Below are 25,043 nucleotides of genomic sequence, written 5' to 3' on the forward strand. Positions count from 1 at the left end.
CCAGAAAACCTAATTGGTACAATGTCCAATGGAATAATAGCAAGGGCGAATCTGAGAATAACTCGCTTAGTGACAGTGAATCTGAGAACAACCTCTCCAGTGAGAAAGTCAGAAGTCACATGACACCAGGTTATAGTCCAACAGGTTTATCTGAAATCACAAGCTTTCGGAGCGCTGCTCCTTCAGAACATTACCTGACAAACGGGCTGCACTCCGAAAGCTCGTGATTTGAAATAAATCTGTTGAACTATAATCTGATGTCATGTGACATCTGATAGCGTCCACCTCAGTCTACCACAGTTTAACACTGCACCTCCACATCAGGTTTCCAGCGAGAGTAAGAGTGAATCTGAGAGTAACCCACCCAATGAGACCTAATCTCATCACAATTCTGGAAAGAAGGATGTTCTCCCATTGTCTTGATCAATATTCCTCCTTCAATCAATTTCATTCCTTTTATTTTTTGCAACTTATGTCTGAAATGCAATGTTTATCTTGTAGCTCTTTTTCAAACATTACGTTTTGCTCTGCAATAATATCAGACTTACATTATGTTATTTTTCTCTCAAACATTTATATCCTCCCTCCCTGTTGATCTACGCACGTATCTACTCTCAACCAGAATCTTACACATCTTCCAGATTCAATAAGCATCCCAAGCTGGGGTAGTTGCTAATGGAAATTTACTAACATATAGTTCTAAATGCTTACAATTGAGGCACAAAGTCACCTTCAAAAGAGCAACTGAGCTGAGAATTGTTTAAAAATGTTATAAAACATTTAGAGTTCTGATTTGATTCCAGTGATCTTACAGAGATCGTCAAAGGATATGAACTTGTGTGACAGCTCTTGTTCACACAGCAAATATAATTTGCATTATAAGTGCACTCAAATAATTATGGATAGCTATTTGATCCTCTCCCCTGCAGCTACACTTTCAATTCAGTGGGTCAATAATCTCTAACTTCCAACCTCTCAGAATTTCTTCCATACTCCATATGAAATGCCTTTCCCATTACAATAGCGAACCCGTTAACAGCAGATATACACTGGAGGTCTCAAGATCAAAATGCAAAGAAGGCTAAAAGTTCATTGGTGAGAGGGATTCTATAGCTGGAAGGAAGATTCAGTGCTTCAGGAAGGTGGGTAAACAAGAGGAAAAGAAAGCAAAAGAAACTGCGGATGCCGGAAACCAGGCAGAGAAACAGAAATTGCTGGAGAAACTCAGCAGGTCTGACAGCATCTATGTAGAGAAAGTGGACTTGACATTTTGGGTCAAGTGACCATTCTTCAGAACCTTCACTCAACCCAAAATATTAATTCTGATTTTTCTCCACAGATGCTGCCAGACCCACTGAGATTTTCCAGCAATTTCTGTTTTTGTCGTGCCTAACTAAGAGACTGTTCCATTTCATATGTTGAGATTTCCAAAGTTACAGACCCCGTCCAAATATTAATGTTTTCATTTGGAAATGGTAGAAAAAAAACACATTAATGGAGGTCCAAGTGTCATCATTATTATTTTCACCTGGTATGTTTTTAAACTTTTTCTGTGAAGTAAAGGTGTATTACATTTTGTCAGCTTACTCTACAGCATGAGCTCCTTCACTCACTGGGCTGGCCTCTTGGTATACTTTATTAGGTTATTGATGGTCATTCTGTAAGCTATTGACAAGCAGAGATTTTAAAATCTAGATGTCTACTAAATCCCTCAGAAACCAAAGTGCTCAAAATAAATATGTTTTTACTAAACTTCAGCCACATTAACACCACTTGTATCAGAAATAAGCAAACCACTTTCTAAATAATCAAAAAGGCACCGATTGTCTCCATAAAAACATGAACTAAGGCACACTGAATTAGGCTCAGACAAGATATGGTCCAGGTAGTTGGGTTCAAAAGCATTAAATTTAAAAAGTAGACAGTCTGGAGATTGGAAAATGAGCCATAGACGCTGCAGACTGCAGTCTAGGCACAGGATCCACATTTCCACTCCATCTCCTGTGTTGTGCAAATATGCTTCTTCCATAGTACTGTGGGATGTGGATAAGAGAAACCCAGTGGTTGAGAACTGAAACATGGTGTTGAGGTATGATTGTCAGTGCTCCTTCAACCTGCAGATGGGACCAAAGAATCACGTGGGTTGGAGGAAAGTAAACAAAAAAAAACACCAGTTAGTCAAAAACCAAGTTCCAGAACTACATAATAAATCCAAACTGCACCCAACCCTTACACTACAAATAATTCTAGTCTGTATACTGAGCTGAGCGAAGGCCCTCTGACAAAGCAAAATTCCAAAGAAATGAGAAAAGTTCAGTCAGCGAAGCTAAAGCTTTACAGCGTAGAAGGGCAATTGCTAACGGGTACCTCATGAATTTATGAAAGCAAAAGTAGGCCTTTCAGGAATGTCATAGCTGATGTAATTGGGAACTGACTTTACTTTCCTGGCTACACGCCCCTCCAATAATAACTGAAACACCTAATTAACATATTAAGAGGGATAGATAAACTGAATCCATATATTAGTTCAAAGTATGTGAAGTCAAAGATTACATGACAACACGATTACCTCCTGGTAGCACACAGCACCTCCTACAAGAAGGTTTGATAATATAGGAGATTCTAACAAAATAGGTCAACTTGTATATAGCAGCTTTATCATAATGAGATGTCCCAAAGTACTTGAGAGGAACATTGTTGAAAACTGGGGTCTCTTGATAGTTGAAGTTATCAAGTATTTACTGTGTATCATGTCATTTTACAGCAACTATAGCCAGTAAATTTTGTTGGATATAAACACAAAAGGAAAGGTCAAAAAGTCACTGAGGTCACGAAGCTTAATCGAACTAGCATCAATGAGGACTAGACCGATAGGGACGGGTGTAGGGGCTAGAGGAGGTTAGAAATAGGGAGCGGTGTAGGGGCTGGAGTGGGTGACAGAGATAGGGAGGGATGTACAGGCTGGAGGTGGGGACAGAGATACAGAGGTGGTAGGGGCTGGAGGGGGGTGACAGAGATAGGGAGGGATGTAGAGCCTGAAGGAGGTGACTCGAATAGGGAGGGGCATAGTGACCTGGAGGTGACAGAGATAGGGAGAGCTGTAAGGTGGGAGAGTCCAGCCTGGAATGCACTGGGATTTTGAGATTTGAGGCGATGAAGCCATGCACAAGGAATGAGAACATTTACTGGCTCAATGAATCAAAAGCTGAAGAGGGCTAAACCAACTTGCAGAACTACTGATTTTATAAGCTCTGTCTTCTACAAATGTCAGCACACATACTGATTGTGTCTTAATCAATCCATTGTAATCTATTCTTATTGTCTTTCTGACTGCTGCTGCTCTGTAAAGCAGACTTCTCTCTAAAATTAGCACTTTCACCTGACACTTCCGTTTTTCTGGAGTCTTTAGTCTGACAAGCCTAAGCAGTGGAATGAGGTTTAACTGAGGTGCTGTAAATGGTGTGGTGTTTTGAGGAATGACACAACAGAAGACTCAGTGACCGGGGACACACAGCTGGAATACTCGTGGCTAAGGAACCAGAGCAGGATGAAGATACTTTGTGATGTAAGGTGCAAGATTTATAGAAATTTCATTGTTTATTTGAGTTAAGATTTTGAATGTGAACTGAGTTCTGTGTGTCTGAAGAGGTTTAATGATTAACTTGCAAGTATTTCTGTATTTAAAAAGAACCTAGTGACAGCAGAAGACTTCCTGCAGCGTAATGGGTTTTTACTTACTTTAGGAAAATGTTACGAGCAAAGAAGATTGTACATTAGTCAATACGATGTGGAGGTGGAGGAACACAGCAGGTCAGGCAACATCAGAGGAGCAGGAAAATTGATGAAGGGTGTAAACCTGAAACATTAGTCCTGATGAAAGCTGTAAACCTGAAACGTCGATTTTCCTGCTCCTCTGATGCTGCCTGACCTGTGTGTTCCTCCAGCTCCACACTGTGTTGACTCTGTCTCCAGCATCTGCAATTCTTGCTACCTTCAAGATTGTGCATTAGGTCCAAAAAATTAATTTTGTTTTTCTTTTAAGTGTGTGAAACACCCATACTTTGGAAAAAATAATGTTTTCTCCAGTTCCAATTTGGGCAGTTCTGCAACATTCTTGACTGAAGCTGGACGTGTGAAGCAGTTGCTCCTGAAAAAAGTTTAGAATTGTTAAAAATAAGTTACCTTGGTGTATGGAAGTTAGCAAGATTTCAGACCAGAGATGTTTGGTTGAAACCCTGAACAGATAATTTAAAAAGTGTAAAAAGTGAGAAGGTTTAAGCTCAGTTGTATGAAGGCTTCAGGAGGGGGCTATCAGATTCTCAAGACTGCATGTTGAAGCCATGGTTAAATTAAGCACAATAGGAATGAGAGAGAGGAGATTCTCCATGGTGAGTACTGGAGAGAGGAGCTTTTGGGATTAATGGGATTATAAATTTACTGTCCATCTCAAAATCTCAACACTTGTATTATATGTACATGATTCCATACATCTAAAGGTTGAAGGGGTCCTGATAGAGGTGTATAAGATTATGGGGGACATGGACTTGGAAAATAGAGAGCAGCTGTTCCTCTTAATTGAAACCTCACAACCTTTAGAAAGTATTTGGATGAGCATTTGAAATGTCACAGCATCCTAATGCTAGAAAAACTGGATGGCCTGAAGGTGGATAAATCACCTGGACGAGATGGACTATGCCCCAGAATTCTAAAGGAGATAGCAGAAGAGATAGTGGAGCTGTTAATGGTATGTCAGGGAGGGTCCCAGAGGACTGGAAAGCCGCTAACGTGACACCCGTTTAAAAAGGGAGTAAGGCAAAAGACGAAAAATTATAGGCTGATCAGCCTAACCTCGGCCTTGGGTAAGATAACGGAGTCCACTGTGAAGGATGAGATTTCGGAATACTTGGAAGTATATGATAAAATAGAGCAAAGTCAGCACTGCTTCATCAAGGGGAGGTCATGCCTGACAAATCTGTTAGCATTCTTTGAGGAAGTAACGAGCAAGTTGGACCAAGGAGAGCCAACGGATGCTCTGGCTTAGTGGTATTATCACTGGACTGCTAATCCAAAGACCCAGATAATGTTCTTGGGACCCAGGTTCGAATCCCGCCATGGGAGATGGTGGAATTTGAATTCAATAAATATCTGGCGTTAAGAATCTAATGACGACCGTGAATCCATTGTTGCTTGTAGGAAAAACCCATCTGGTTCACTAATGTCCTTTAGGGAAGGAAACTGCCACCCTTATCTGGTCTGGCCTACAAATGACTCCAGACCCACAGCAATGTTATTGACTCTTAAATGCCCACTGGGCAATTAGGGATGGGCAATAAATGCTGCCTGGCCAGCGACGCCCTCATCCTGTGAATGAATAAAGAAAAAAAACTTACGGGGATTTCAAGAAGGCCTTTGACAAGGTGCCGCACAGGAGGCTGCAGAGTAAGATAAGGGCCCATGGTATTAGAGGCAAGGTGCTAGCATGGATAGAAGATTGGCTGTCTGGCACAAAGCACAGAGTGGGGATAAAAGGATCTTTCTCAGGATGGCAGCTGGTGACAAGTGGTGTTCCACATGAGTCAGTGTTGGGACCACAACTTTTCACATTACACATTAATGATCTAGATGAAGGAACTGAGGGCATTTTGGCTAAGTTTGCATACTATACAAAGATAAGTGGAGGGACAGTAGTATTGAGGAGGCAGGGAAACTGCAGAAGGATTTGGACAGGTTAGGAGAGTGGGTAAAGAAGTGGCAGATGGAGTACAACGTGGGAAAATGTGAGGTCATGCACTTTTGTAAGAAGAATAGAGGCATGGACTATTTTCTAAATAGGGAAAAAATTCTGAAGTCTGAAGTGCAAAGAGACTTGGGATTATCCAGGATTATCTCAAAGTAAACCTGCAGGTTGAGTCAATAGTTAGGAAGGCAAATGTAATGGTTGGCATTTATTTTGAGAGGACTTGAAAAACAAGCAGGGATGTACTTCTGAGGCTCTATAGGCTCTGGTCAGGCCACATTTGGAGTATTGTGTGCAGTTTTGGGCCCCATATCTCAGGAAAGATGTACTGGCTGGGGAGCGGGTTCAGAGGAGGTTGACAAGAATGGTCCCAGGAATGAAAAGCTTAACATAGGAGGAACGTTTGAGGATTCTGGGTCTATACTCATTGGAGTTTAGAAGGATGAAAGTGGATCTAATTGAAACTTGCAGAATACCGAATGGCTGGACAGAGTGGATGTTGAGAAGATCATCATAGAATCCCTACAGTGTAGAAACAGGCCCTTCGGCCCAACAAGTCCACACCGAACCTTGGAGCATCCCACCCAGACCCAACCCCTATAACCCACCGTGTCGACACCTCCCTGAACACTACGGGCAATTTAGCATGGCCAATCCACCTAACCTGCACATCTTTGGATTGTGGGAGGAAACTGGAGCACCCAGACGAAACCACACAGACACGGAGAATGTGCAAACTCCACACAGACAGTCGCCCGAATTGAACCCGGGTCCCTGGTGCTGTGAGGCAGCAGTGCTAACCACTGAGCCACCGTGCCGCCCTTGTTTCCATTGGTAGGAGAGACCAGGATGCAAGGGCACAGCCTTAGAGTAAAGGGAAGACCTTTTAGAACAGAGATAAGAGAAACCTCTTCAGCCAGACAGTGGTGAATCTACTGAACTCTCTGCCTCAGAAGGCTGTGGAGGCCAGGTCACTGAGTTTATTTAAGACAGTTAGACAGGTTCTAGATTGTCAAGGGGATCAAGGGTTACGGGGAGAAAGCGGGAGAATGGGGTTGAGAAACATATTAGCCATGATTGAATGGCAAGCAGACTCGATGGGCTGAATGGCCTAATTTCTGCTGCTCTTTGTTATGGTCTAATGGGCCTACTGCAGAAAAGTGGGACTAGTGCAGATCATAGAATAGTTTTGGTGGTACAGCTGAAGGGACTAATCTAAACTGTATGATTCTATGGTTCTGTATTATTGCTGAAAACCAAATCTGCAACATTGACTCCTTAAATCTCAGACTGGGGATTGGTTAGCTCAGTTGGCTGAATGGCTGGCTTGTAAAGTACAGTGATATCAAAAGTGAGAGTTCAATTCCTACACCGGCTGAGGTCATCATGAAGAGCCTGCCTTCTCAACCTCTCCCCTTACATGAGGCATGATGATCCTCAAGTTAAACCACCACCAGTTGTCTCTCTAATGCTTATGTCTTACTGAGAGACCACTTTGCTTAAAACAAAACAAAACAAAACAAAACAAAACATGATCGATCAAGCCAGATTTCTGTCTGGGATCTGTCTAGTAATAACATCAGCTAAGAACATTACAACATGCTGGGATCTGCAAAGTACTGTCTGAAAGGGCAATATGAGCAGATTCAAGGCAAAATTTCAAAAGGGATCTGGAGCAATACCTGAACAGCAGAAGTTAGAAGGTCTAAAGGGAAAAAGCAGGGGAGTGGGACTAATTAGACAGGTCTTTTAGAGACTAGCATGTGCATGATGCACTGAATGGCCTCCATCAGTTTTTAAAAATAATTTAGTAGTTTGTCTATGACAGCGTAGTGAGATCCAACAGAAATGTTCTACTCTAGAGTCAGAGAGGAATGGATACACTCAGTATTGATATTCATCCTCCACATGAGCAGTAATCTCATTCCTGCAGCAATTTGCATTATCCCAGACTATAATCATAGAAAATAATCAGAATTTTACAGCAAAGGAGTCCATTTGACCCATCGTATCTGTACCAGCTCCCAAAAGAACTACTCAGCTAGTCTCATTCTCCAGCCACGTATATTCATCACATTCAAATAATTATCCAGCTGTTTTGAAACCTCTCACGGAAATCACCTCCACTCCTCTCCCAGGCAGTATATTCTAAATCCAAACAACAGAGTAGTTTCTCCTCATCTCAATCCTTGCTCTCTCGCTGACAATCTTGAAATTGTGACCCCCCTAGTTACTGACACACCAACTATGTGAAAACAAAATAGTTCATAATTTCGAACACCTCAAAGATCACCTCCTAATCTTCTTTGCTCCAATTTCTCAAATATGTCCTTGTATCTAAAATCCCTCATTCCTCGATTCATTCTAATAAATCTCCAGGGCCTCAACATCCTTCTCTAAATAAGGTGCCCAGTGAACTTCAATAATTCAAATGTGATCTGAACAATCATCTCCTTGCTTTTATACTCAATGCCTCTATTTATAAATCCATGGATCTTATAGGCCTTCTTAACAAATGCTTCAACTTGCCCGGCCACCTTCAGAGAATCTTACAAGTGTCCCTCTGTTCGTGTACTCCCCTCAAAGTTGTACCATTAATAGTGACCAGCCTTCCAGAAAAAGGGGGAAGCCTGGGGACTGGGGAAAGGCAGTAGTTGCCTGTTTTTAGAAAGTAACTTACAGCATGGGAAGGTTGGTCTCCATTATTTGGGTGTGGAGTGGTTTGTTGGTGTTTGTTGTTGGGGGGCCTGGTGCCCATTGTGGGGAGTACTGATCCCCATTGTGTGAGATGGGGGGGCTGGACCCCATTGTGGGGGAGGAGGGGAGGGCGCTGGTCCCCATTGTGGGGCATGTTAGAGAAACTCATTCAAATGAGAAGCTCATGGAGCAACTGGACTAAGAAACTATTCAAACAAATTGACCACATGGGTTTATAGGGGAAGGTCACGGAGACATTCATCGCGGAAACAGACTCTTTGGTCCAACCAGTCAATGGCGACCATAATCCCAAACTAATCCCACCTGTCTGCTCCTGGCCCATATCCTTCCAACCCTTCCGTATTCATGTACTTATTCAAATGTCTTTTAAACATTGTAATTGTGCCCACATCCACCAGTTTTCAAAATACCCAACGGCTCATGCTTAATTATATTGAAATGCCCAAGAATATCAATATACTCCAGAATAATCTAACAATGCATTTCTTTGCTCTTTCACAGGATGTGGGCATTGCAGGTTGGCATTTGTTGCCCATCCCTGGCTGCCATTAGAATGGGTTATGGAATGTTGGAATATGACATGCGGTTGAGGACCATACGTCTGTAGGTGATGGAGTTTAGAAGGATGAATGGGGATCTGATTGAAATTTACAGAATGGTGGGAGGCCTGGATAGACTAGATGTGGAGAAGATGTTTCCACCCGTAGGAGAGACTAGAACCCAAGGGCACACCCTCAGAGTAAACAGGCGACCCTTTAGAACCGAGATGAGGAGGAATTTCTTCAGCGGAAGGTGATGAATCTGTGGAGCGCATTGCCACAGAAAGCCGTGGAGACCAACTCGTTGAGTGTATTTAAGACAGATTGATAGGTTCTCAATTAGTAATAGGGCCATGGGTTCTGGGAAAGAGCCGGAGAATGGGGTTGAGAAACATAATCAGCCATGATTGAATGATGGAGTAGACTTGATGGAGCAGGATGAATGGCCTAATTCTGTTCCTATATTTTATGGTCTTATTCATGGTTTAGAGACACAGAAAACATGAGCAGGGGAAGATGATTCATTCAATCCAGTTCCTTCCAGCATTCAACATGAATATGGCTGATCCTCTATCCTGATGTCACACTCCCTCTCACTTGCCACATCCCTTGACACCTTTAGTTCCTGAAAGTCTGTTCCTTTCTTAAATATATTCAGTGACATGTTTCCAGTCTCCTGTGGTAGAGAATTCCACATGTTCACCATGCTCAGTGAAGAAATATCTCATCTCAGTCTTAAGTGGCCAACTGCATACCCCGACACTGTGGCCTCTTCTGCTGGATCCCAAACTATATCACTGCATCCAGACTGTGCAAACCTGTCAGAATTTTGTGTGTTTCCACATCCCCCTCTTTCTTCTAAACTCCGTTGAGTACAGGTCCAATTGACCCATACGTGACCCCTCCGATCCTGAAGCAGTCCATATCCAAATGCAGCTAGACATGAATAATGTCCCGGTTCAGACTGACAAATGGTAAGTAACATTCGTGGTACACAAATGCCAGGCAATGACCACCTGCAACAAGACAGAATTCAACTGCTACCATCACTGAATCCCCCATTATCAATGTCCTGGGGGTTTACAATTGACCAGAGACTTAACTGGACTAACCACATAAACGCAGTGGTTACAAGAGCCAGCCAAGAGCTAGGAATCCTGCATCGAATAACTAGTCTCGACTCTCCAAAATCTGTCTACCATTGACAAGGCACAAGTCAGGAGTGCGATGGAATACTCCCCACTTGTCTGGATGAGTGCAGCTCCAGCAACACTCAAGATGCTTGACACCATCCAGGATAAAGCAGCCCGCTTGTCATCACATCCATAAACATCCACTCCCTCCACCAACACTCAGTAGCAGCAGTGTGTACTAGCTACAAGATGCACTGTAGACATTCACCAAATTTCATCTTCAGAAACATCTACGAAAGTTTGAACATTCTTGATCACCATCTTACTTCAGTATCAGAACAGTTGTACTTACTCAGTCTGATCTGGCTTGGGCCCTTTAAAGTGAAGCTCCCTCAGTATAAGACGCATCAGTAACTGAAATAAAAACAAAACTTCAATTCCAAAAAAATTTTGTATTTTACACTGCTATAAATCTAGAGCATTAAGGTAGAATTCCATAATGTATTTAATACGCATCTGGAATAGTTACCTGAATAGAGGGATATGGACTGAATAAGGACAGAAGGTTTGTGTTTGAATTTAGTCAGGGCATGATGATCGGCACAGGCTTGGAGGGCTGAAGGGCCTGTTCCTATGCTGCACTTCTCTTTTGTTCTTTTGTATTTGGATTTTATACCACTCGTGTCAGAATTTTACATTTCTGATATCACTATTGAAATACAACAATTGTTACACATGGCTTTCAGAGTCATAGTCAACAGCTGGAGATTGGTCCACCAATGGGAATTGCGGCGTTGTGCAGCAGATTGGTAAGGATGATGTCAAGTATGTTTTTCCCTCTGGTCGATTCCCTCACCACCTGCCACAGACCCAGTCTAGCAGCTATGTCCTTTAGGACCCGGCCAGCTCAGGATGGTGATGTTGGTGTCTGGGAGAATCGTACCTTACAGACGATGTCAGTTGTTGCTTGACTAGTCTATAAGACAGCTCTCCCAATTTTGGCACTAGCCCCAGACATTAAGGTCGACTTTGACAGTTTGACAGGGCTGCCTTTACCATTGTTGTTTCCGGTGCCTGGGTCAATGCCAGGTGATCCGACCAGTGTCACTTCTTTGTTGAGCAATTAATACAACCGAGTGGCTTTCTAGGCCATTTCAGAAGACAATTAAAATTCAACCTCATTGCTGCAGATTTGGAGTCACATTTAGGTCAGACCAGGTAAGGATAGCAGTTTCTTTCCTGAAGGACATTTAAGGATAGGCCATCCCAGGGCCTTGCACTGCAGAGCAGCATTCTTTTCAGAGTAATGAAAAGATACCATTTATTGCTTGTCCCTAGATGCTCTTGAGGTGGTGGTGGTGAGCTGCCTTCTTGAATTGTTGCAGTCCATGTGCTGTAGGTTGATCCACAATGCCCTTAGGGAGAGAATTCCAGGATCTAATGACAGTGAAGGAACAGCAATATATTTCGAAGTCAGGATTGAGAGCGGCTTGGAGGGGAACTCGCAGGTGATGGTGTTCCCATGTACCTACTGTCTTTGGTCCTTCTAGATGGAAGTGGTCATGGGTTTGGAAGATGCTGTCCAAAGAGCTTTGGTAAATTTATGCAGTGCATCTTGCTGCTGTTCAACGTTGACGGTGGATGATGTCAAACTGCTTAAGTGTTGCTGGAGCCGCACTCATTCAGGCAAGTGGGAGTATTCCATCACACTCCCCACCACGGAATTATTTCATTTTTCATTAGTATATAACTGGAGTTTTGCACTGGCCAGAATGGCTAAAGATTGCACAGATCATTTAGTGTATAAACATTAACTAAAAAGCCTTTGATTCAAATACTCAAAACTGCCACAGAGAGATTTAAATCTCACTTGATGGCATATTAGTTGGGGTCACGAGTTTGACATCTCTGGTGCTGTTCTTGGCATGCCCTGCTGCATTCTCCATTGAACAAGGGTTGATCCCCTAGCTTGATGGTAATGCCGAGCCATGAGGTTACAGATTGTGCTTGAGTACAACTCTGCTGCTGTTCATGGCCCATAGCACCTCATGGATGCCCAGTTCTGAGTTGCTCAATCTGTTTAAAGTCTGTCCCATTTAGCACGGTGATAGCGTCACACAACACAATGGAAGGTATTCTCAATGTGAAGGTGGAATGTTGTCTTCACAAGGATGTGTGGTGGTCACTCTTACCGAAACTGTCATGGAAAGATGCATCTGCAGCCAGCAAGGATTGGCAAGGATGAGGTCAAGTATGTTTTTTCCCCTCTGGTTAGTTCCCTCACCACCTGCCACAGACCCAGTCTAGCAGGTGTGTCCTTGAAAACCTTACTACTTCAGGACGGCGATGTTGGTGTCTGGAAGATACTCTCAAAATCATAGCCTGCAGACAATGTCAGGTTGTTGGCCAATTTTGGCATTGGCCCCAGATGTTATTATGGTCAACTTTGAGAGGTCCACGAAGCTGTTTTGCTGTTGTTGTTTCTGGTGCCTGGGTCAAAGCCAGGTGGTCTGTCCAGTGTCACTTCTTTGTGGAGACTCTGTAGCGATTGATACAACTGATTGGCTTTCTAGGCCATTTCAGAGGGCAATTAAAATTCAACCACACTGCTGGGTGGGTCTGGAGTCACAAGTAAGTCAGACTAGGTAAGGATGGCAGTTTCCTTCCTGAAGGACATTCAAGGATATGCCAGCTATCCTATTGATAACTGCTGACCTTCATGATTCAGGTCACAAAGTCATATGGATTCCTATGTCTGCAGCTATGGTAAATCTATGACAAAGACTATAATTTGGAGTGCATGATGGTGGTCTTCTTTCTCGCTCACTCTGTTGCATAAAGGGACAGCCAGAAGGGGTGCAGGAGTACTGGAAACTATGTATAATCTTCAGAAGTTCTGATGGAGCTATACTGTTCTGTGGAGTTAACTTAAGCTGGAGTCAATATCATCATTTTACTGTTACAAAGACATTCTGGTTTAAACACTTCTCTCAGGCTTCCTATTAGCCTCCCATTATCTGGATAGACGAGTATGTGCCTAAAGCCACTGGTTTTAGTGTTGAGAGCAGTCATTGGTGAGCTGCAGACCAAGATCTGAGGTCAAGTTTGGAATGGAGTGTGTGCCGAGGACTTCCCTGAGCCCGGCAGTAACAGTAGTCAAGTTGTTTGACCACGATTCATTGTAAATAGTTATCAACAGTGATGAGGCAAATTTTAACTTGGAAGGCATAAACGCTCATTCTAGATAGGAATAAGTGGGCTTTGTCCAGTCTGATTTATAGTAACGGAGTTGGGAATTAAGTCCTCAATGGCTTTAGGGATCCATGGCCAGGACACCAAAATTTAGTGCTTCAGCCTGGTAGTTGGTGATAGCCAATGTTTCTAGTTGAGGTGTTGGAAGACGTCAAGCTGCAGGATTCTGGGTTTCCTTAATCCTTCATCATGGACCAACACATTACCCATGGCTCTGAGGTACAGACATTGTTTGAAGTGCTGTTTGAGAATAAAATCTTTGGCACTATACAGGGGCCAGCCTCTCAAACAGTACTCCTGTACCTGTGTGCAATCTAATCGCTTCCTGTGCTGCTTCAATTTGTTGAGTTCTGTTGCCGGTAACTGCATGGCCAAAGAAGCAGGACATTTCATACCCTTGGCAAAAACAAAGATCCTTGTGAGCATCATAAGACTTTCATCTGTCAATATCAAGGCGGGGGCATCTGCTTTTTCACAGCCTGGTTCAATTGGCTCAGATCTGTTCAAATTTGTAGTGAGCTGTTTGGTTTAGGAACTGGAAACATCCCTGAACACCAGCTACTGGGCTGGGCTACTGGTGACAACACTGACTCCATTTTCTTTGCTCTTTTCTAGAGCCGTCCTTGGGGTGAACAAGGGTACCTCTTATAAATTGATCTTAGCCAAATGTGGTATGCCATTCTCAGTGTCCCCAGGCCTATGAATAATTTCAGGGATTATGAGCTGAACTGATCGGATCGGATTTATCCTGGATTTGCAATTCATCTTCACAGATGAGTTATAGATCTCAGCAAGGTCTCCAGCTACCTGAGTGGTATACAGTGTCTCCGATTTTCCTTTATCTGCACTGAAGCACAGCAAGCAGCTGTCCCTTTTCCCTCCAGTTAGAAGCCTCCTGAACTGTGAAACTGGAATTGTTGATGCCCAGAGAAGATCAGACTTCAGCCACCATTCTAACCTCTGACGGAACTGATACACCCACTCCAGTGCCAGTTAGTGTATTTTATGGCCATTGACCATAATATCCAGATTCCAGACACTCCCCTTAGCGCCTCTTAATTCATAGAATCATAGAATCCCTTCAGTGTGGAAACAGTCCCTTGGGCCCAACAAGTCCACACCAACTCTCAGAGCATCCCACCCAGACCCATCCCCCTATAACCCACCGTGTCTACACATCCCTGAACACTACAGGCAATTTAGCATAGTCAATCCTAGCCTGCACATCTTTGGACTGTGGGAGGAAACCGGAGCACCCAGAGGAAACCCACGCAGACACGGGGAAAACATGCAAACTCCACACAGACAATCACCCGAGGGTGGAATCGAACCCGGGTCCCTGATGCTGTCAGGCACCATGTCGCCCTTGCTCAGATCTATAACTTATCCATTAGGATGAATTGCAAATCCAGGATAAATCAGATCAGGTCAGCTTATAATTCCTGCAAATTACTTAACCTATTTAGTTTCCCTTTAAGCTTCTGAGCATTTTCTGCTTTGAAATGGCCCCTCCTCCAAAATGAATGGCAGTCTGTGTTTATGGCAGGTTAGTTGTTGCAACGATGTGATCTCTTCCTGATACCACAGGAGTTTGAGATAATGGCAGTTATACTGCTGCCATCCTTTTGGCTTTGTCTTGCAGCAGGTATGCAGGTACTTTTATTAGGTAATGGGCTGCACACCTTCTCTTGGCTTTCTCTGCTCAAAGGACCACAACCCTAGCCTACCTAATCTCACTTCCTAGCCGAGACATTTCAGCTTGGGCATCAACTTGGTCATGATTGTTGTTTAAACTTAAGTAAAACATACCAATTGCTTAAAGGGAGGTTTTATTTTACATTTTCTTTGAGTTTTGGGCAGTCCTGTGAAGTCTTGGATGAAGATGGCTGTATAGACAGGGTTCTAAAGGAAAGCTGTAGCAATACTATATTTCCTTAAAATAAAACGTTAGTAGAGGTGCAAGCCCAGAAACATTGGGATAAAACCCCAAAAAGGTTATTTAAAAATGAGTATGTTTAATCTTAGGTGTATAATGGTTTCAGGGTGAAGTTATCTGCAGTGACAGTCTAGAAGTTAAAGTCACAAGTGACTTAAACTTGAGATACTGGAAACAGGGACTCTGGGGTGAGTTTTTTTTTCTATTCATTTTCTGGGATGTGAGCGTCGCTGGCTGGCCAGCATTTCTTGCCCATCTTGAGAAGGTGGTGGGGAGCTGCCGCTTGAACTGCTGTGGGTTGACCCACAATGCCATTAGGGAGGAAATTCCAGGATTTCGACCCAGCGACAGTGAAGGAACAACGATACATTTCCAATTCAGCATGAGAAGTGGCTTGGAGGGGAACTTGGAGGTGGTGGTGTTCCCATATATCTGATGCCCTTGTCCTTCTACGTGGAAGTGGTCGTGGGTTTGTAAGATGCTGTCTGTGGATATTTGGTGAATTTTTGCAGTGCATCTTGTAGATAGTACACACTGGGGCTACTGAGCGTCAATGGAGGAGGGTGTGGCTGTTTGTGGATGTAGCGCCAATCGAGCGGGCTGCTTTGTTCTGGATGGTGTCAAGCTTCTTCAGTGTTGTTGGGGGCTGCACTCATCCAGGCAAGTGGGGAATATTCCATCACACTCCTGACTTGTGCCTTGTAGATGGTGGACAGGCTGTGAAGAATCAGGAGGTGAATTACTCGCCGCAGTATTCCCAGCTTCTGGCCTGCTCTTGTAGCCAGTGTTAATGTGGTGAGTTCAATTGAGTTTCTGGTCAATGGTAACCCCCAGGATGTTGATAGTGGGGGATTCAGTGATGGTAACACCCTGTCAAGGGTGGTGGTTAGATTGTCTCTTATTGGTGATGGTCATAGCCCAGCATTTGTGTGGTGCGAATGTCACTTGCCACTTGTCAGCCCAAGCCTTGACATTGTCCAAATCTTGTTGCATTTGAACACGGACTGCTTCAGTATCTGAGGAATCATGAATGGCACTGAACATTGTTTGCCAATGATTGCACATTCTCATTTCTGATCTTATGATTAAGGGAAGGTCGTCGATGAAGCAGCTGAAGATGGTTGAGCCTCGGACACTACCCTGAGGAACTCCTGCAGAGATGTCCTGGAGCCGAGATGATTGACCTCCAACAAGCATGACCATCTTCCTATGTGTTAGGTATGACTCCAACCACCAAAGAGTTTGCCCCCCCCCCGATACCCACTGATTCCAGTTTTGCTACGGCTCCTTGATGCCACACTCAGTCGATTGTAACCTTGATATCAAGGTTACGTCACTCTCACCTCATCTCAGGAATTCAGCTCTTTTGTCCATGTTTGAACCAAGTCTGAATGGCCCTGGCCGAACCCAAAATGGGCATCACTGAGCAGGTTATTGCTGAGCAGGTGCTGCTTGATAGTACTGTTGATGACACCTTCCATCACTTTACTGATGATTGAGAATAGACTGATGGGGCGGTAATTGGCTAGGTTGGATTTGTCCTGCTTTTTGCGTAAAGGACATACTTGGGGAATTTTCCACATGGTCGGGTAGATACCGGTGTAGTAACTGTACTGGAACAGCTTGGCTAGGGGAGTGGCAAGTTCTGGAGCACAAGTCTTCAATATTATTGTCAGGATGTTGTCGGGGCCTGTAGCCTTCGTAGTATCCAGTGTCTCTAACCGTTTCTTGGTATCACATGGCGTGAATCAAAGTGGCTGAAGACTGGTATTTGTAATGCTGGGGACCACTGGAGGAGGCTGAGATGGATCATCCACTCAGCACTTCTAGCTGAAGATTACTGCAAAAGCTTCAGCCTTACCTTTTGCACTGATGTGCTGGGCTCTTCCATCATTGAGGATGGGGATATTTGTGGAGCCTCTTCTTCCAGTGAATTGTTTAATTGTCCACCACCATTCGCAACTGGATGTGGCAGGACTGCAGAGCTTAGATCTGATCCATTGGTTGTGGCTTAGCTCTGTCTATCACTTCTGCTTTTGCCGTTTGGCATGCAAGTAGTCCTGTTTGGTGGCTTCACCAGGTTGACACCTCATTTTCAGGTATGCCTGGTGCTGCTCCTGGCATGCCCTCCTGCACTCTCCATTGAACTAGGGTTGATCCCCCGGCTTGATGGTAATGGTTGAGTGGGGGATATGCTGAGCTATGAGGTTACAGATTGTGCTGGAGTACAATTCTGCTGCTGATGGCCCACAGCGCCTCATGGATGCCGAGTCTTGAGTTGCTAGATCTGTGCAAAGTCTATCCCATTTAGCACGATGATAGTGCCACACAACACAATGGAGGTTGCTCTCAATGGGAAGGCGGGACTTCATCTCCACAAGGACTGTGTGATGGTCACTCTTACCGATACGGTCATGGACAGATGCAACTGCAGCTGGCAGATTGGTAAGGATGAGGTCAAATACGTTTTTCCCTCACTACCTGCCGCAGACCCAGTCTAGCAGCTACGTCCTTTAGGACCCGACCAGCTCGATCAGTAGTACTGCTGCCGAGCCACTCTTGGTGGTGGCCATTGAAATCCCCCATCCAGAGTACATTTTGTACCCTTGCCATCCTCAGTGCTTCCTCTAAGTGTTGTTCAAAATGGAGGAATACTGATTCATCAGCTGAGGGAGGACAGTATGTGGTAATCAGCAGGAGGTTTCCTTGCCCATGTTTAACCTGAAGCCGTGAGACTTCATGGGGTCCGGAGTCAATGTTGAGAACTACTACAGCAACACCCTCCCAACCGTATACCACTGTGCCGCCCCCTCTGCTGGGTCTGTCCTGCCGGTGGGACAGGACATATCCAAGGATGGTGATGGTAGTGCCTGGGACATTGTAAGGTATGATTCTGTTAGTATGACTATGTCAGGCTGTTGCTTGACTAGTCAGAGACAGCTCTCCCAATTTTGGCACTAACCCACAGACGTTAGTGAGGAGGACTTTGCCTGGTCGACAGGGCTGTTTCTGGCGTTGTCTTTTCTGGTGCCAAGGTTGATGCCAGGTGATCCGTCCGGTTTCATTTCATCGAGTCTTTGTAGCGATTGAAACATCTGAGTGGCTTGCTAGGCCATATCAGAGGGCAGTTGAGAGTCAACCACATTGCTGTGGGTCTGGAGTCACATGTCAGCCAGACCAGGTGAGGGTGGCAGATTTCCTTGCCTGAAGGACATTAGTGAACCAGATGGGTTTTTTCCAGCAATGATTTCATGGTGATCAGTAGATTCTTAATTCCAGACAATTTAAGAATTATTGAATTCAAATTCCATTACCTGCCATGGTGGGGTTTGAACCCGGGTCCCTGGAACATTAGCTGGGTTTCTGGATTATTAGTCTCGCAATAATACCACTAGGCCATCGCCTACCCTAATACTCGGTACTCGGAGTGATGTTTTTGGGTAATTTCCAATCGGTATTGTTTTTAATCAATTTATATTGGGTGTAATGGGATTATACTTTACTGTGTGTTAAAAATCTGAATATTCATTTTAGGCAGATGGTTTGGTTTATTCTATTTTATCTTAATTTCTTTTGTTAATAATCTTCTGTTTTATTGTTAAAGCAAAATCTGCAGCATTGTGCTCTTCTGTTTAAGAAAGAGACCACTTTGTAAAAACCAAAAATTGAAATATAATCTATTGAACTAAGCTTCACGCTGGTTATCTGTCTTGTCCAGTAATAACATCAGCTGGGATCATCTGCTGCACGCCTGATACACAAAACATGATTAGCTATTAAGAATGAGATAATGAGCAATGGACAATGGTATTTCTACTCACCACAAGAGCAAAGGCATCTGCAACCATCAGCATATAAAAAACATTGTTCCAGCCTGTGGGAGAGATGAGCCCAGCTAACAGAGGTCCTAAAGCAGCACCTGTAGGTCAAAGAAGGTATAGAGCAAGAGCCTATCAATCTCCTGAGCACAATACCAACAGAAAACTTCAAAAATTATGGATAGACACGCATTTATCTCAAAGATCCCCAATGGCCTAACAGCAGCAGATACTAGTAGGAAAATGGACAATCTTTATCATGATCCTGTTGCATAGTCTAATGAGCATTAATTTGCATTATCTAAATTAAGTTTCGTTGTCATTGACAAATGTTTACATTTACAGCCCCAAGGGTAATATCAGATGCACTGCTGGAGGCAGCATGTTAAAAGGGAATATGGACAAAAGACATTAAAACACAAGCTTGTGATTTCAAATAAACATGTTGCACTATAAATTGGTGTTGTGTGACTTCTGACCTTATTGGATATGATGCAGTGAAGTGATAAGGACAATAATACATAATAACTAGAACAATTTTAAAAGAGAAAGGTAGTGTTCAGGAACCAAAAGAATGAAAATCATCCACAGAACCTCAGATGGTCAGTTTTGAGCTGCAAGATCATAGAATCATATAATCCCTACAGTGTGGAAACAGGCCCTTTGGCCCAACAAGTCCACATCGGCCCTCAGAGCATCCCACCCAGACCCATCTCCCTTTAACCCCTCCTAATCTAGGTATCCCTTGAACACTACGGGCAATTTAGCATAGCCTATCCACCTAACCTGTACATCTTTGGACTGTGGGAGGAAACTGGAGCACCCGGAGGAAACCCACGCAGACACGGGGAGAATGTGCAAACTCCACACAGACAGTCGCGCAAGGGTGGAATTGAACCTGGGTCCCTGGCGCTTAGAGGCAGCAGTGCTAACCACTGAGCCACAAGATCTGTTCTTAATCCAAACTGCAAACTGACCAACTCCCACAGTTACCTTGACAAGAGATCCTTACACCCTACTTCCTGTAAAGACTCTAGTCAATCTTTCAGCTCCTTTATCTCCGTCGCATCTGTTCTGATGATGCTATCTCCGAAGGTGGACATTTCAGAGATCCCCTTTCTTACTCAACTGAGGATTCCCCAGCACTGTAGTTGACAGGGCCCTCAGCCAGGTCCAACCCATCTTTCACACTTCAGCCCTCACCCTCTCTCTTCCCTCCCTCAGCAGTGATAGGGTCCCCCTTGTCCTCAGTTAACATCCCACCAGCATCCACATCCACTTCCGCCACCTCCAGTGGGATGCTACCACAAGACACATATTCCCCTCCCCTCCTTTGGATTTCCGCAAAGACCTCTGGGACACCTTGGTCCACTCCATTTTCACTCTCAACATCCCCTCACAGCCTCATGATACCTTCCCCTACAACCAGAAAAGGCCTAACACCTGACGGTTTACTTCCTCCCTCTTTAGTATCCTTCCAGGTGAAGCAGCGCTTGACCTGCACTTCACACAATCTAGTCTACTGCAGTCACTGCTCACAATGTGAACTCCTCTACATTGGGGAAATGAAGTGTAGACTGGGTGACGACTTTGCAAAACATCCACGTTCTGTCCGCAATAAAAGACCCTGAGCTTCCAGTTGCCTGCCACTTCAACACATCACCTTCTTCTCTGGCCAACATCTGTGTCTCAGGCTTACTGCAGTGCTCACGCAAAGCTCAGCGCAAGCTGGAAGAACAGCATCTCATTTTCCACTTAGGAACTCTACAACCTTCTGGACTCAATACGGAGTTCAACAACTTTAGGGCTTGAGGCACTTTCTCTTGTGTCCTTTCTCCAATCCCCACACACCTGGCCTGCTACTCCACACAACCCATTGTTAACCACCAATGGTCTCCATTAGCAGATATTCATTCTCCTAGATGGACTGTTATCCACTCCTTTGTCCAATTGTTTTTCTTTCTCTTTGGGGTCCATCTCCACTGTTCATTCCTTACCCCTACGCCTACCTATCTTCTGTATAAAAACCAACTTTTTCCCAGCTACCATCAGTTCCGAGGAAGGGTCACTGGACCTGAGACGTTAACTACAATTTCTCTTCACAGATGCTGCCAGACCCGCTGAGCTTTTCCAGTGATTTCTGCTTTCGTTCCTGGTCCTAACCCATCCAAATCAGCACAGTAGTGATGCCATATGATACAATGGAGAATGTCCTCAGTGTGAAAATGGGACTTGGTTTCTACAAAGACTGTGCAGTGATCATTTTCCTAATACAGCACAGACAGATACATTTGAAACATCTAGATTTGTTTTATATTCATTTTTGGGATGATGGCGTTGCTGGCTGGCCAGCATTTATTTCACATACTGACTTCCTTTTTGAAATCCTGCAGTCTTCCTGCTGTGGGTTGCCCCACAATACAATTAGGGAGGGAACTGTAAGATTTTGACAGTGAAGCAACAGTGATATATTTCCAAGCCAGGATGGTGAGTAGCTTGGATGGGAAATTGAAGGTGGTGGTGTTCCCATATATCTGCTGCCCTTGTTCTTCTAGATGCAAGTGGTCGTGGGTTTGGAAGGTGCTGTCTGAGGATCTTTGGTGCATTTCTGCAGTGTAGATAGTACACACCACTGCTACTGAGCATCGGTGGTGGAGGGAGTGGAGGCTTGTAGATGTGGAGCCAAAGGGGCTGCTTTGTCCTGGATGGTGTCAAGCTGGAGTATTGTTGGAGCCTTACCCATCCAGGCAAGTGGGGAGTATTCTATCACACTCCTGACTGGTGTCTTTAGATTGTTGAGATCAAGCAAATTATTCCCTCATAATCACAGCCACTATGGACTTCTGTGATGAAGTCAGTGTTTCTCGTTTAAGTTCAACCAATGTGAAAAAGATCCCTCACATATTCAGTCTGCGATAACCCTAACCCAGACGTCGTGGTAGTTAAGGTTCTGAAGTCTGCCGAGTAGATCTGGTTTAACTAGTTGTCCGAGTAATCAGCTAGCAATGTGAAGTATGAAACAAACAAACAAACAAACAATCATCAGTGTATGATTGCTATAGGCTGTGATTAGCATTAGCTCAGTTTTAGTTGACATTTCAGGATTAATTAATACATTTTAATCATGCTAATTCAAATCACAACCAGTCCATGAAAAAAATGGGTGGATTGAGTGAATTGCCCAGGTCCCTTCTTGTCATGCCAGAATGAGTCATGATATGTTGTCTTATGTTGATGTAAAGCAGCAGAAATGTTCAAACACCTACCGATAGAGCCTGTGCCATCGATGATTGCAGTCACAGTGGAGAGGGCTTTGGAATTTCCCATTAAACTCTTGTGTGTGCCCTGAAATCAGAAGTCATTCAGGAATTAAAAGAACAGAATTATCAATGGGGCAATTTTCAGGGTATCTAGCCTCTGCAATACAAGTAATAACTGGGTGAAATACAATCCCATTGGTCGGCTCAACTCAGCAAACAGGAAAATCCCAAAAATCGCAAACCAGGAACAAATCACAAATTACATTCATGACAGAAAGTTTCTGGGTCTACACTAGTGCGGAACCTCATTGAAAGATTCAGTTCAACCGTTCAGCTGCTGCTTGTATCACCATGATAGGTACAGACCTGTAATGGCCTTTTCTGACTAGAAGACTGCAAGATTCTAGAGTTTCACAAAAGGAATAAAGCCAGAAGATTCCATAGTTTAAAACAGAAGGCAGTCTACGATACAAATGTCAACACAAGGCTGGGAATGCATATATATGGCTATCCATATATATGGGCTATGCAGAGAACAGGAAGTTATTGAATTGATAGACACTGTAGAGATTAAGCAAGTTTTTCTCATGGTTTTAAAAGGGAACCCACGTGGTTTACTGGAAGTTAACAATTTCATGTGGGCTGTGATCCATCTCATGATTACAGAAAAGCAAATTTCTTTGGAAAATAGTCAAGCAAAACATTTACGGATATAAAAGGGCTGGTTTATTGCCCATAATTGGTGGAAAACCTGGCTTTGGAAGAGACTATGGGTCCTGTGACGGCTGACTGCTTTCTTTCTGGACTTGATTTCTGTTTCACAAACTGGAGAGATGGCACTAAGTTCTAAAGCTGCAGTACAATGGCAAAGTTATTTTCCCCCAACCACCCCCAAATCTTGATTGAAATATTTGGGAACCTGATAAAGTTTCCACACGTCAGTTTCATTACTTCGTACACCCTGAGAAGCTGAACTGTGACTACTATTCAAAATCCTGGATCAGCTCGATTGCCATCCAAACTGAAGACTTGCCTGGAAGATCTTCCATCAGTCTCCTGCTGTCAGCAATTCAATTTCATCTTGAAGAACCTTTGTGGACTACAATAATTCAAATTCTCTTTCATTTTTTCTGTACAATTGGCTAATAAGGTTGTTTCCCTTTCTAAAATATCATTGCAGAATCTTTGCTGCCTTTTGTAATACAAACACGTAGAACATTAACTAGTTTTACTACTTGTTTTAAGTACAAGGTTTATGTTTATAATAAATAAATCATCTTAAGGTCGTAAAGAAGCCTAGTGAAAGTCTCTTTTATTCGAAAAGCAACATAAAAGGGAAACAGTCGACCATTTTGGTGATTGAAATGAAACATATACCAAAGGGGCAACTTGTATAATAATGGGACTTCATTAACAGAGCTTTCATTCCATCAGTATCCCAACAATGACAGGAGCAAACTCTGAATACCTTCAATCTGAAATTCCAGCTTCCAGAATTAACGTGTTACATGTGAAGTATGGCAAGTTAAGGTCAAATATGAACTGATAAACTGCACATTAAATGGTAGAAACTGCCACTACTAATGTTACAAATTGGTCAGTAATCCACAGATGTTGGTGATCACACTGAGTTCGCTGCCTTCCTGCTGCTGAATTTCAGCTTGAGAAGCAAGTCTGGTCCCTAGCCAAAAGCAGCACACAACTAACCCTGATCCCCTGGGCACAGTCATCACCAAAAATGGCACATCTGCAGAATCTGCTCAAGTCAATCTGGATTCACCAAGTTATCTCCCAGTTAGAGAAACAGCCGTAAGAACATGCTCTCAAGTCTAGTTGTGGACTCTGTTTTCTTCAGTTTGCTTGTACTTCACCAGTGGATTTGTCAACTGCTACAGAACCGATCCACGTCCTATTCCAGACAACAAGGTGCAGGGCTGGATGAACACAGCAGGCCAAGCAGCATCATAGGAGCAGAGAGGCTGACGTTTCGCGCCTAGAACCTTCATCAGAAATGGGGGAGAGGAAGGGGGTTCTGAAATAAATAGGGAGAGAGGGGGAGGCAGATAGAAGATGGATAGAGGAGAGGATAGGTGGAGAGGAAACAAACAGGTCGAAGAGGCGGGGATGGAGCCAGGAAAGGTGAGTGTAGGTAGGGAGTTAGGAAGGGGATAGGTCAGTCCAGGGAGGACGGACAGGTCAAGGGGGCGGGATGAGGTTGGTCGGTAGGAGATGGAGGTGCGGCTTGAGGTGGGAGGAGGGGATAGGTGGGAGGAAGAACAGGTTAGGGAGGCAGGGACGAGCTGGACTGGTTTTGGGATGCGGTGGGGGGAGGGGAGATTTTGAAACTTGTGAAATCCACATTGATACCATTGGGCTGCAGGGTTCCCAAGCGGAATATGAGTTGCTGTTCCTGCAACCTTCGGGTGGCATCGTTGTGGCACTGCAGGAGGCCCAGGATGGACATGTCGTCTGAGGAATGGGAGGGGGAGTTGAAATGGTTCGCGACCGGGAGGTGCAGTTGTTTGTTGCGAACCGAGCGTAAGTGTTCTGCAAAGCGGTCCCCGAGTCTCCGCTTGGTTTCCCCGATGTAGAGGAAGCCACACCGGGTACAGCGGATGCAGTATACCACATTGGCAGATGTGCAGGTGAA

The 25,043-nt window shown here is 44.0% G+C and overlaps 1 protein-coding gene across 2 annotated transcripts in view; it reads right to left on the reverse strand.

The window, feature by feature from the left end:
- Positions 1-1,303: 1,303 nt before the first annotated feature.
- Positions 1,304-25,043, reverse strand: part of slc37a1 (solute carrier family 37 member 1) — an 85,678-nt gene continuing 61,938 nt past the window's right edge. Inside the window, exons 16-19 of one of the 2 annotated variants that reach the window (XM_048603172.1) lie at positions 22,400-22,478; positions 19,137-19,234; positions 10,480-10,541; positions 1,304-2,114 (exon numbers count right to left, since the gene is read on the reverse strand). In XM_048603172.1, the coding sequence (XP_048459129.1) occupies positions 2,099-2,114; positions 10,480-10,541; positions 19,137-19,234; positions 22,400-22,478 (255 nt within the window). In that variant the 3' untranslated portion in view covers positions 1,304-2,098. Of the gene's footprint in view, positions 2,115-10,479; positions 10,542-19,136; positions 19,235-22,399; positions 22,479-25,043 lie in introns of those variants that run through there. The other variant, XR_007263268.1, reaches the window with a different exon arrangement.

The sequence above is a fragment of the Rhincodon typus genome, chromosome 11 (assembly GCF_021869965.1).
Source record: "Rhincodon typus isolate 14 chromosome 11, sRhiTyp1.1, whole genome shotgun sequence".
NCBI lineage: Eukaryota > Metazoa > Chordata > Chondrichthyes > Orectolobiformes > Rhincodontidae > Rhincodon > Rhincodon typus.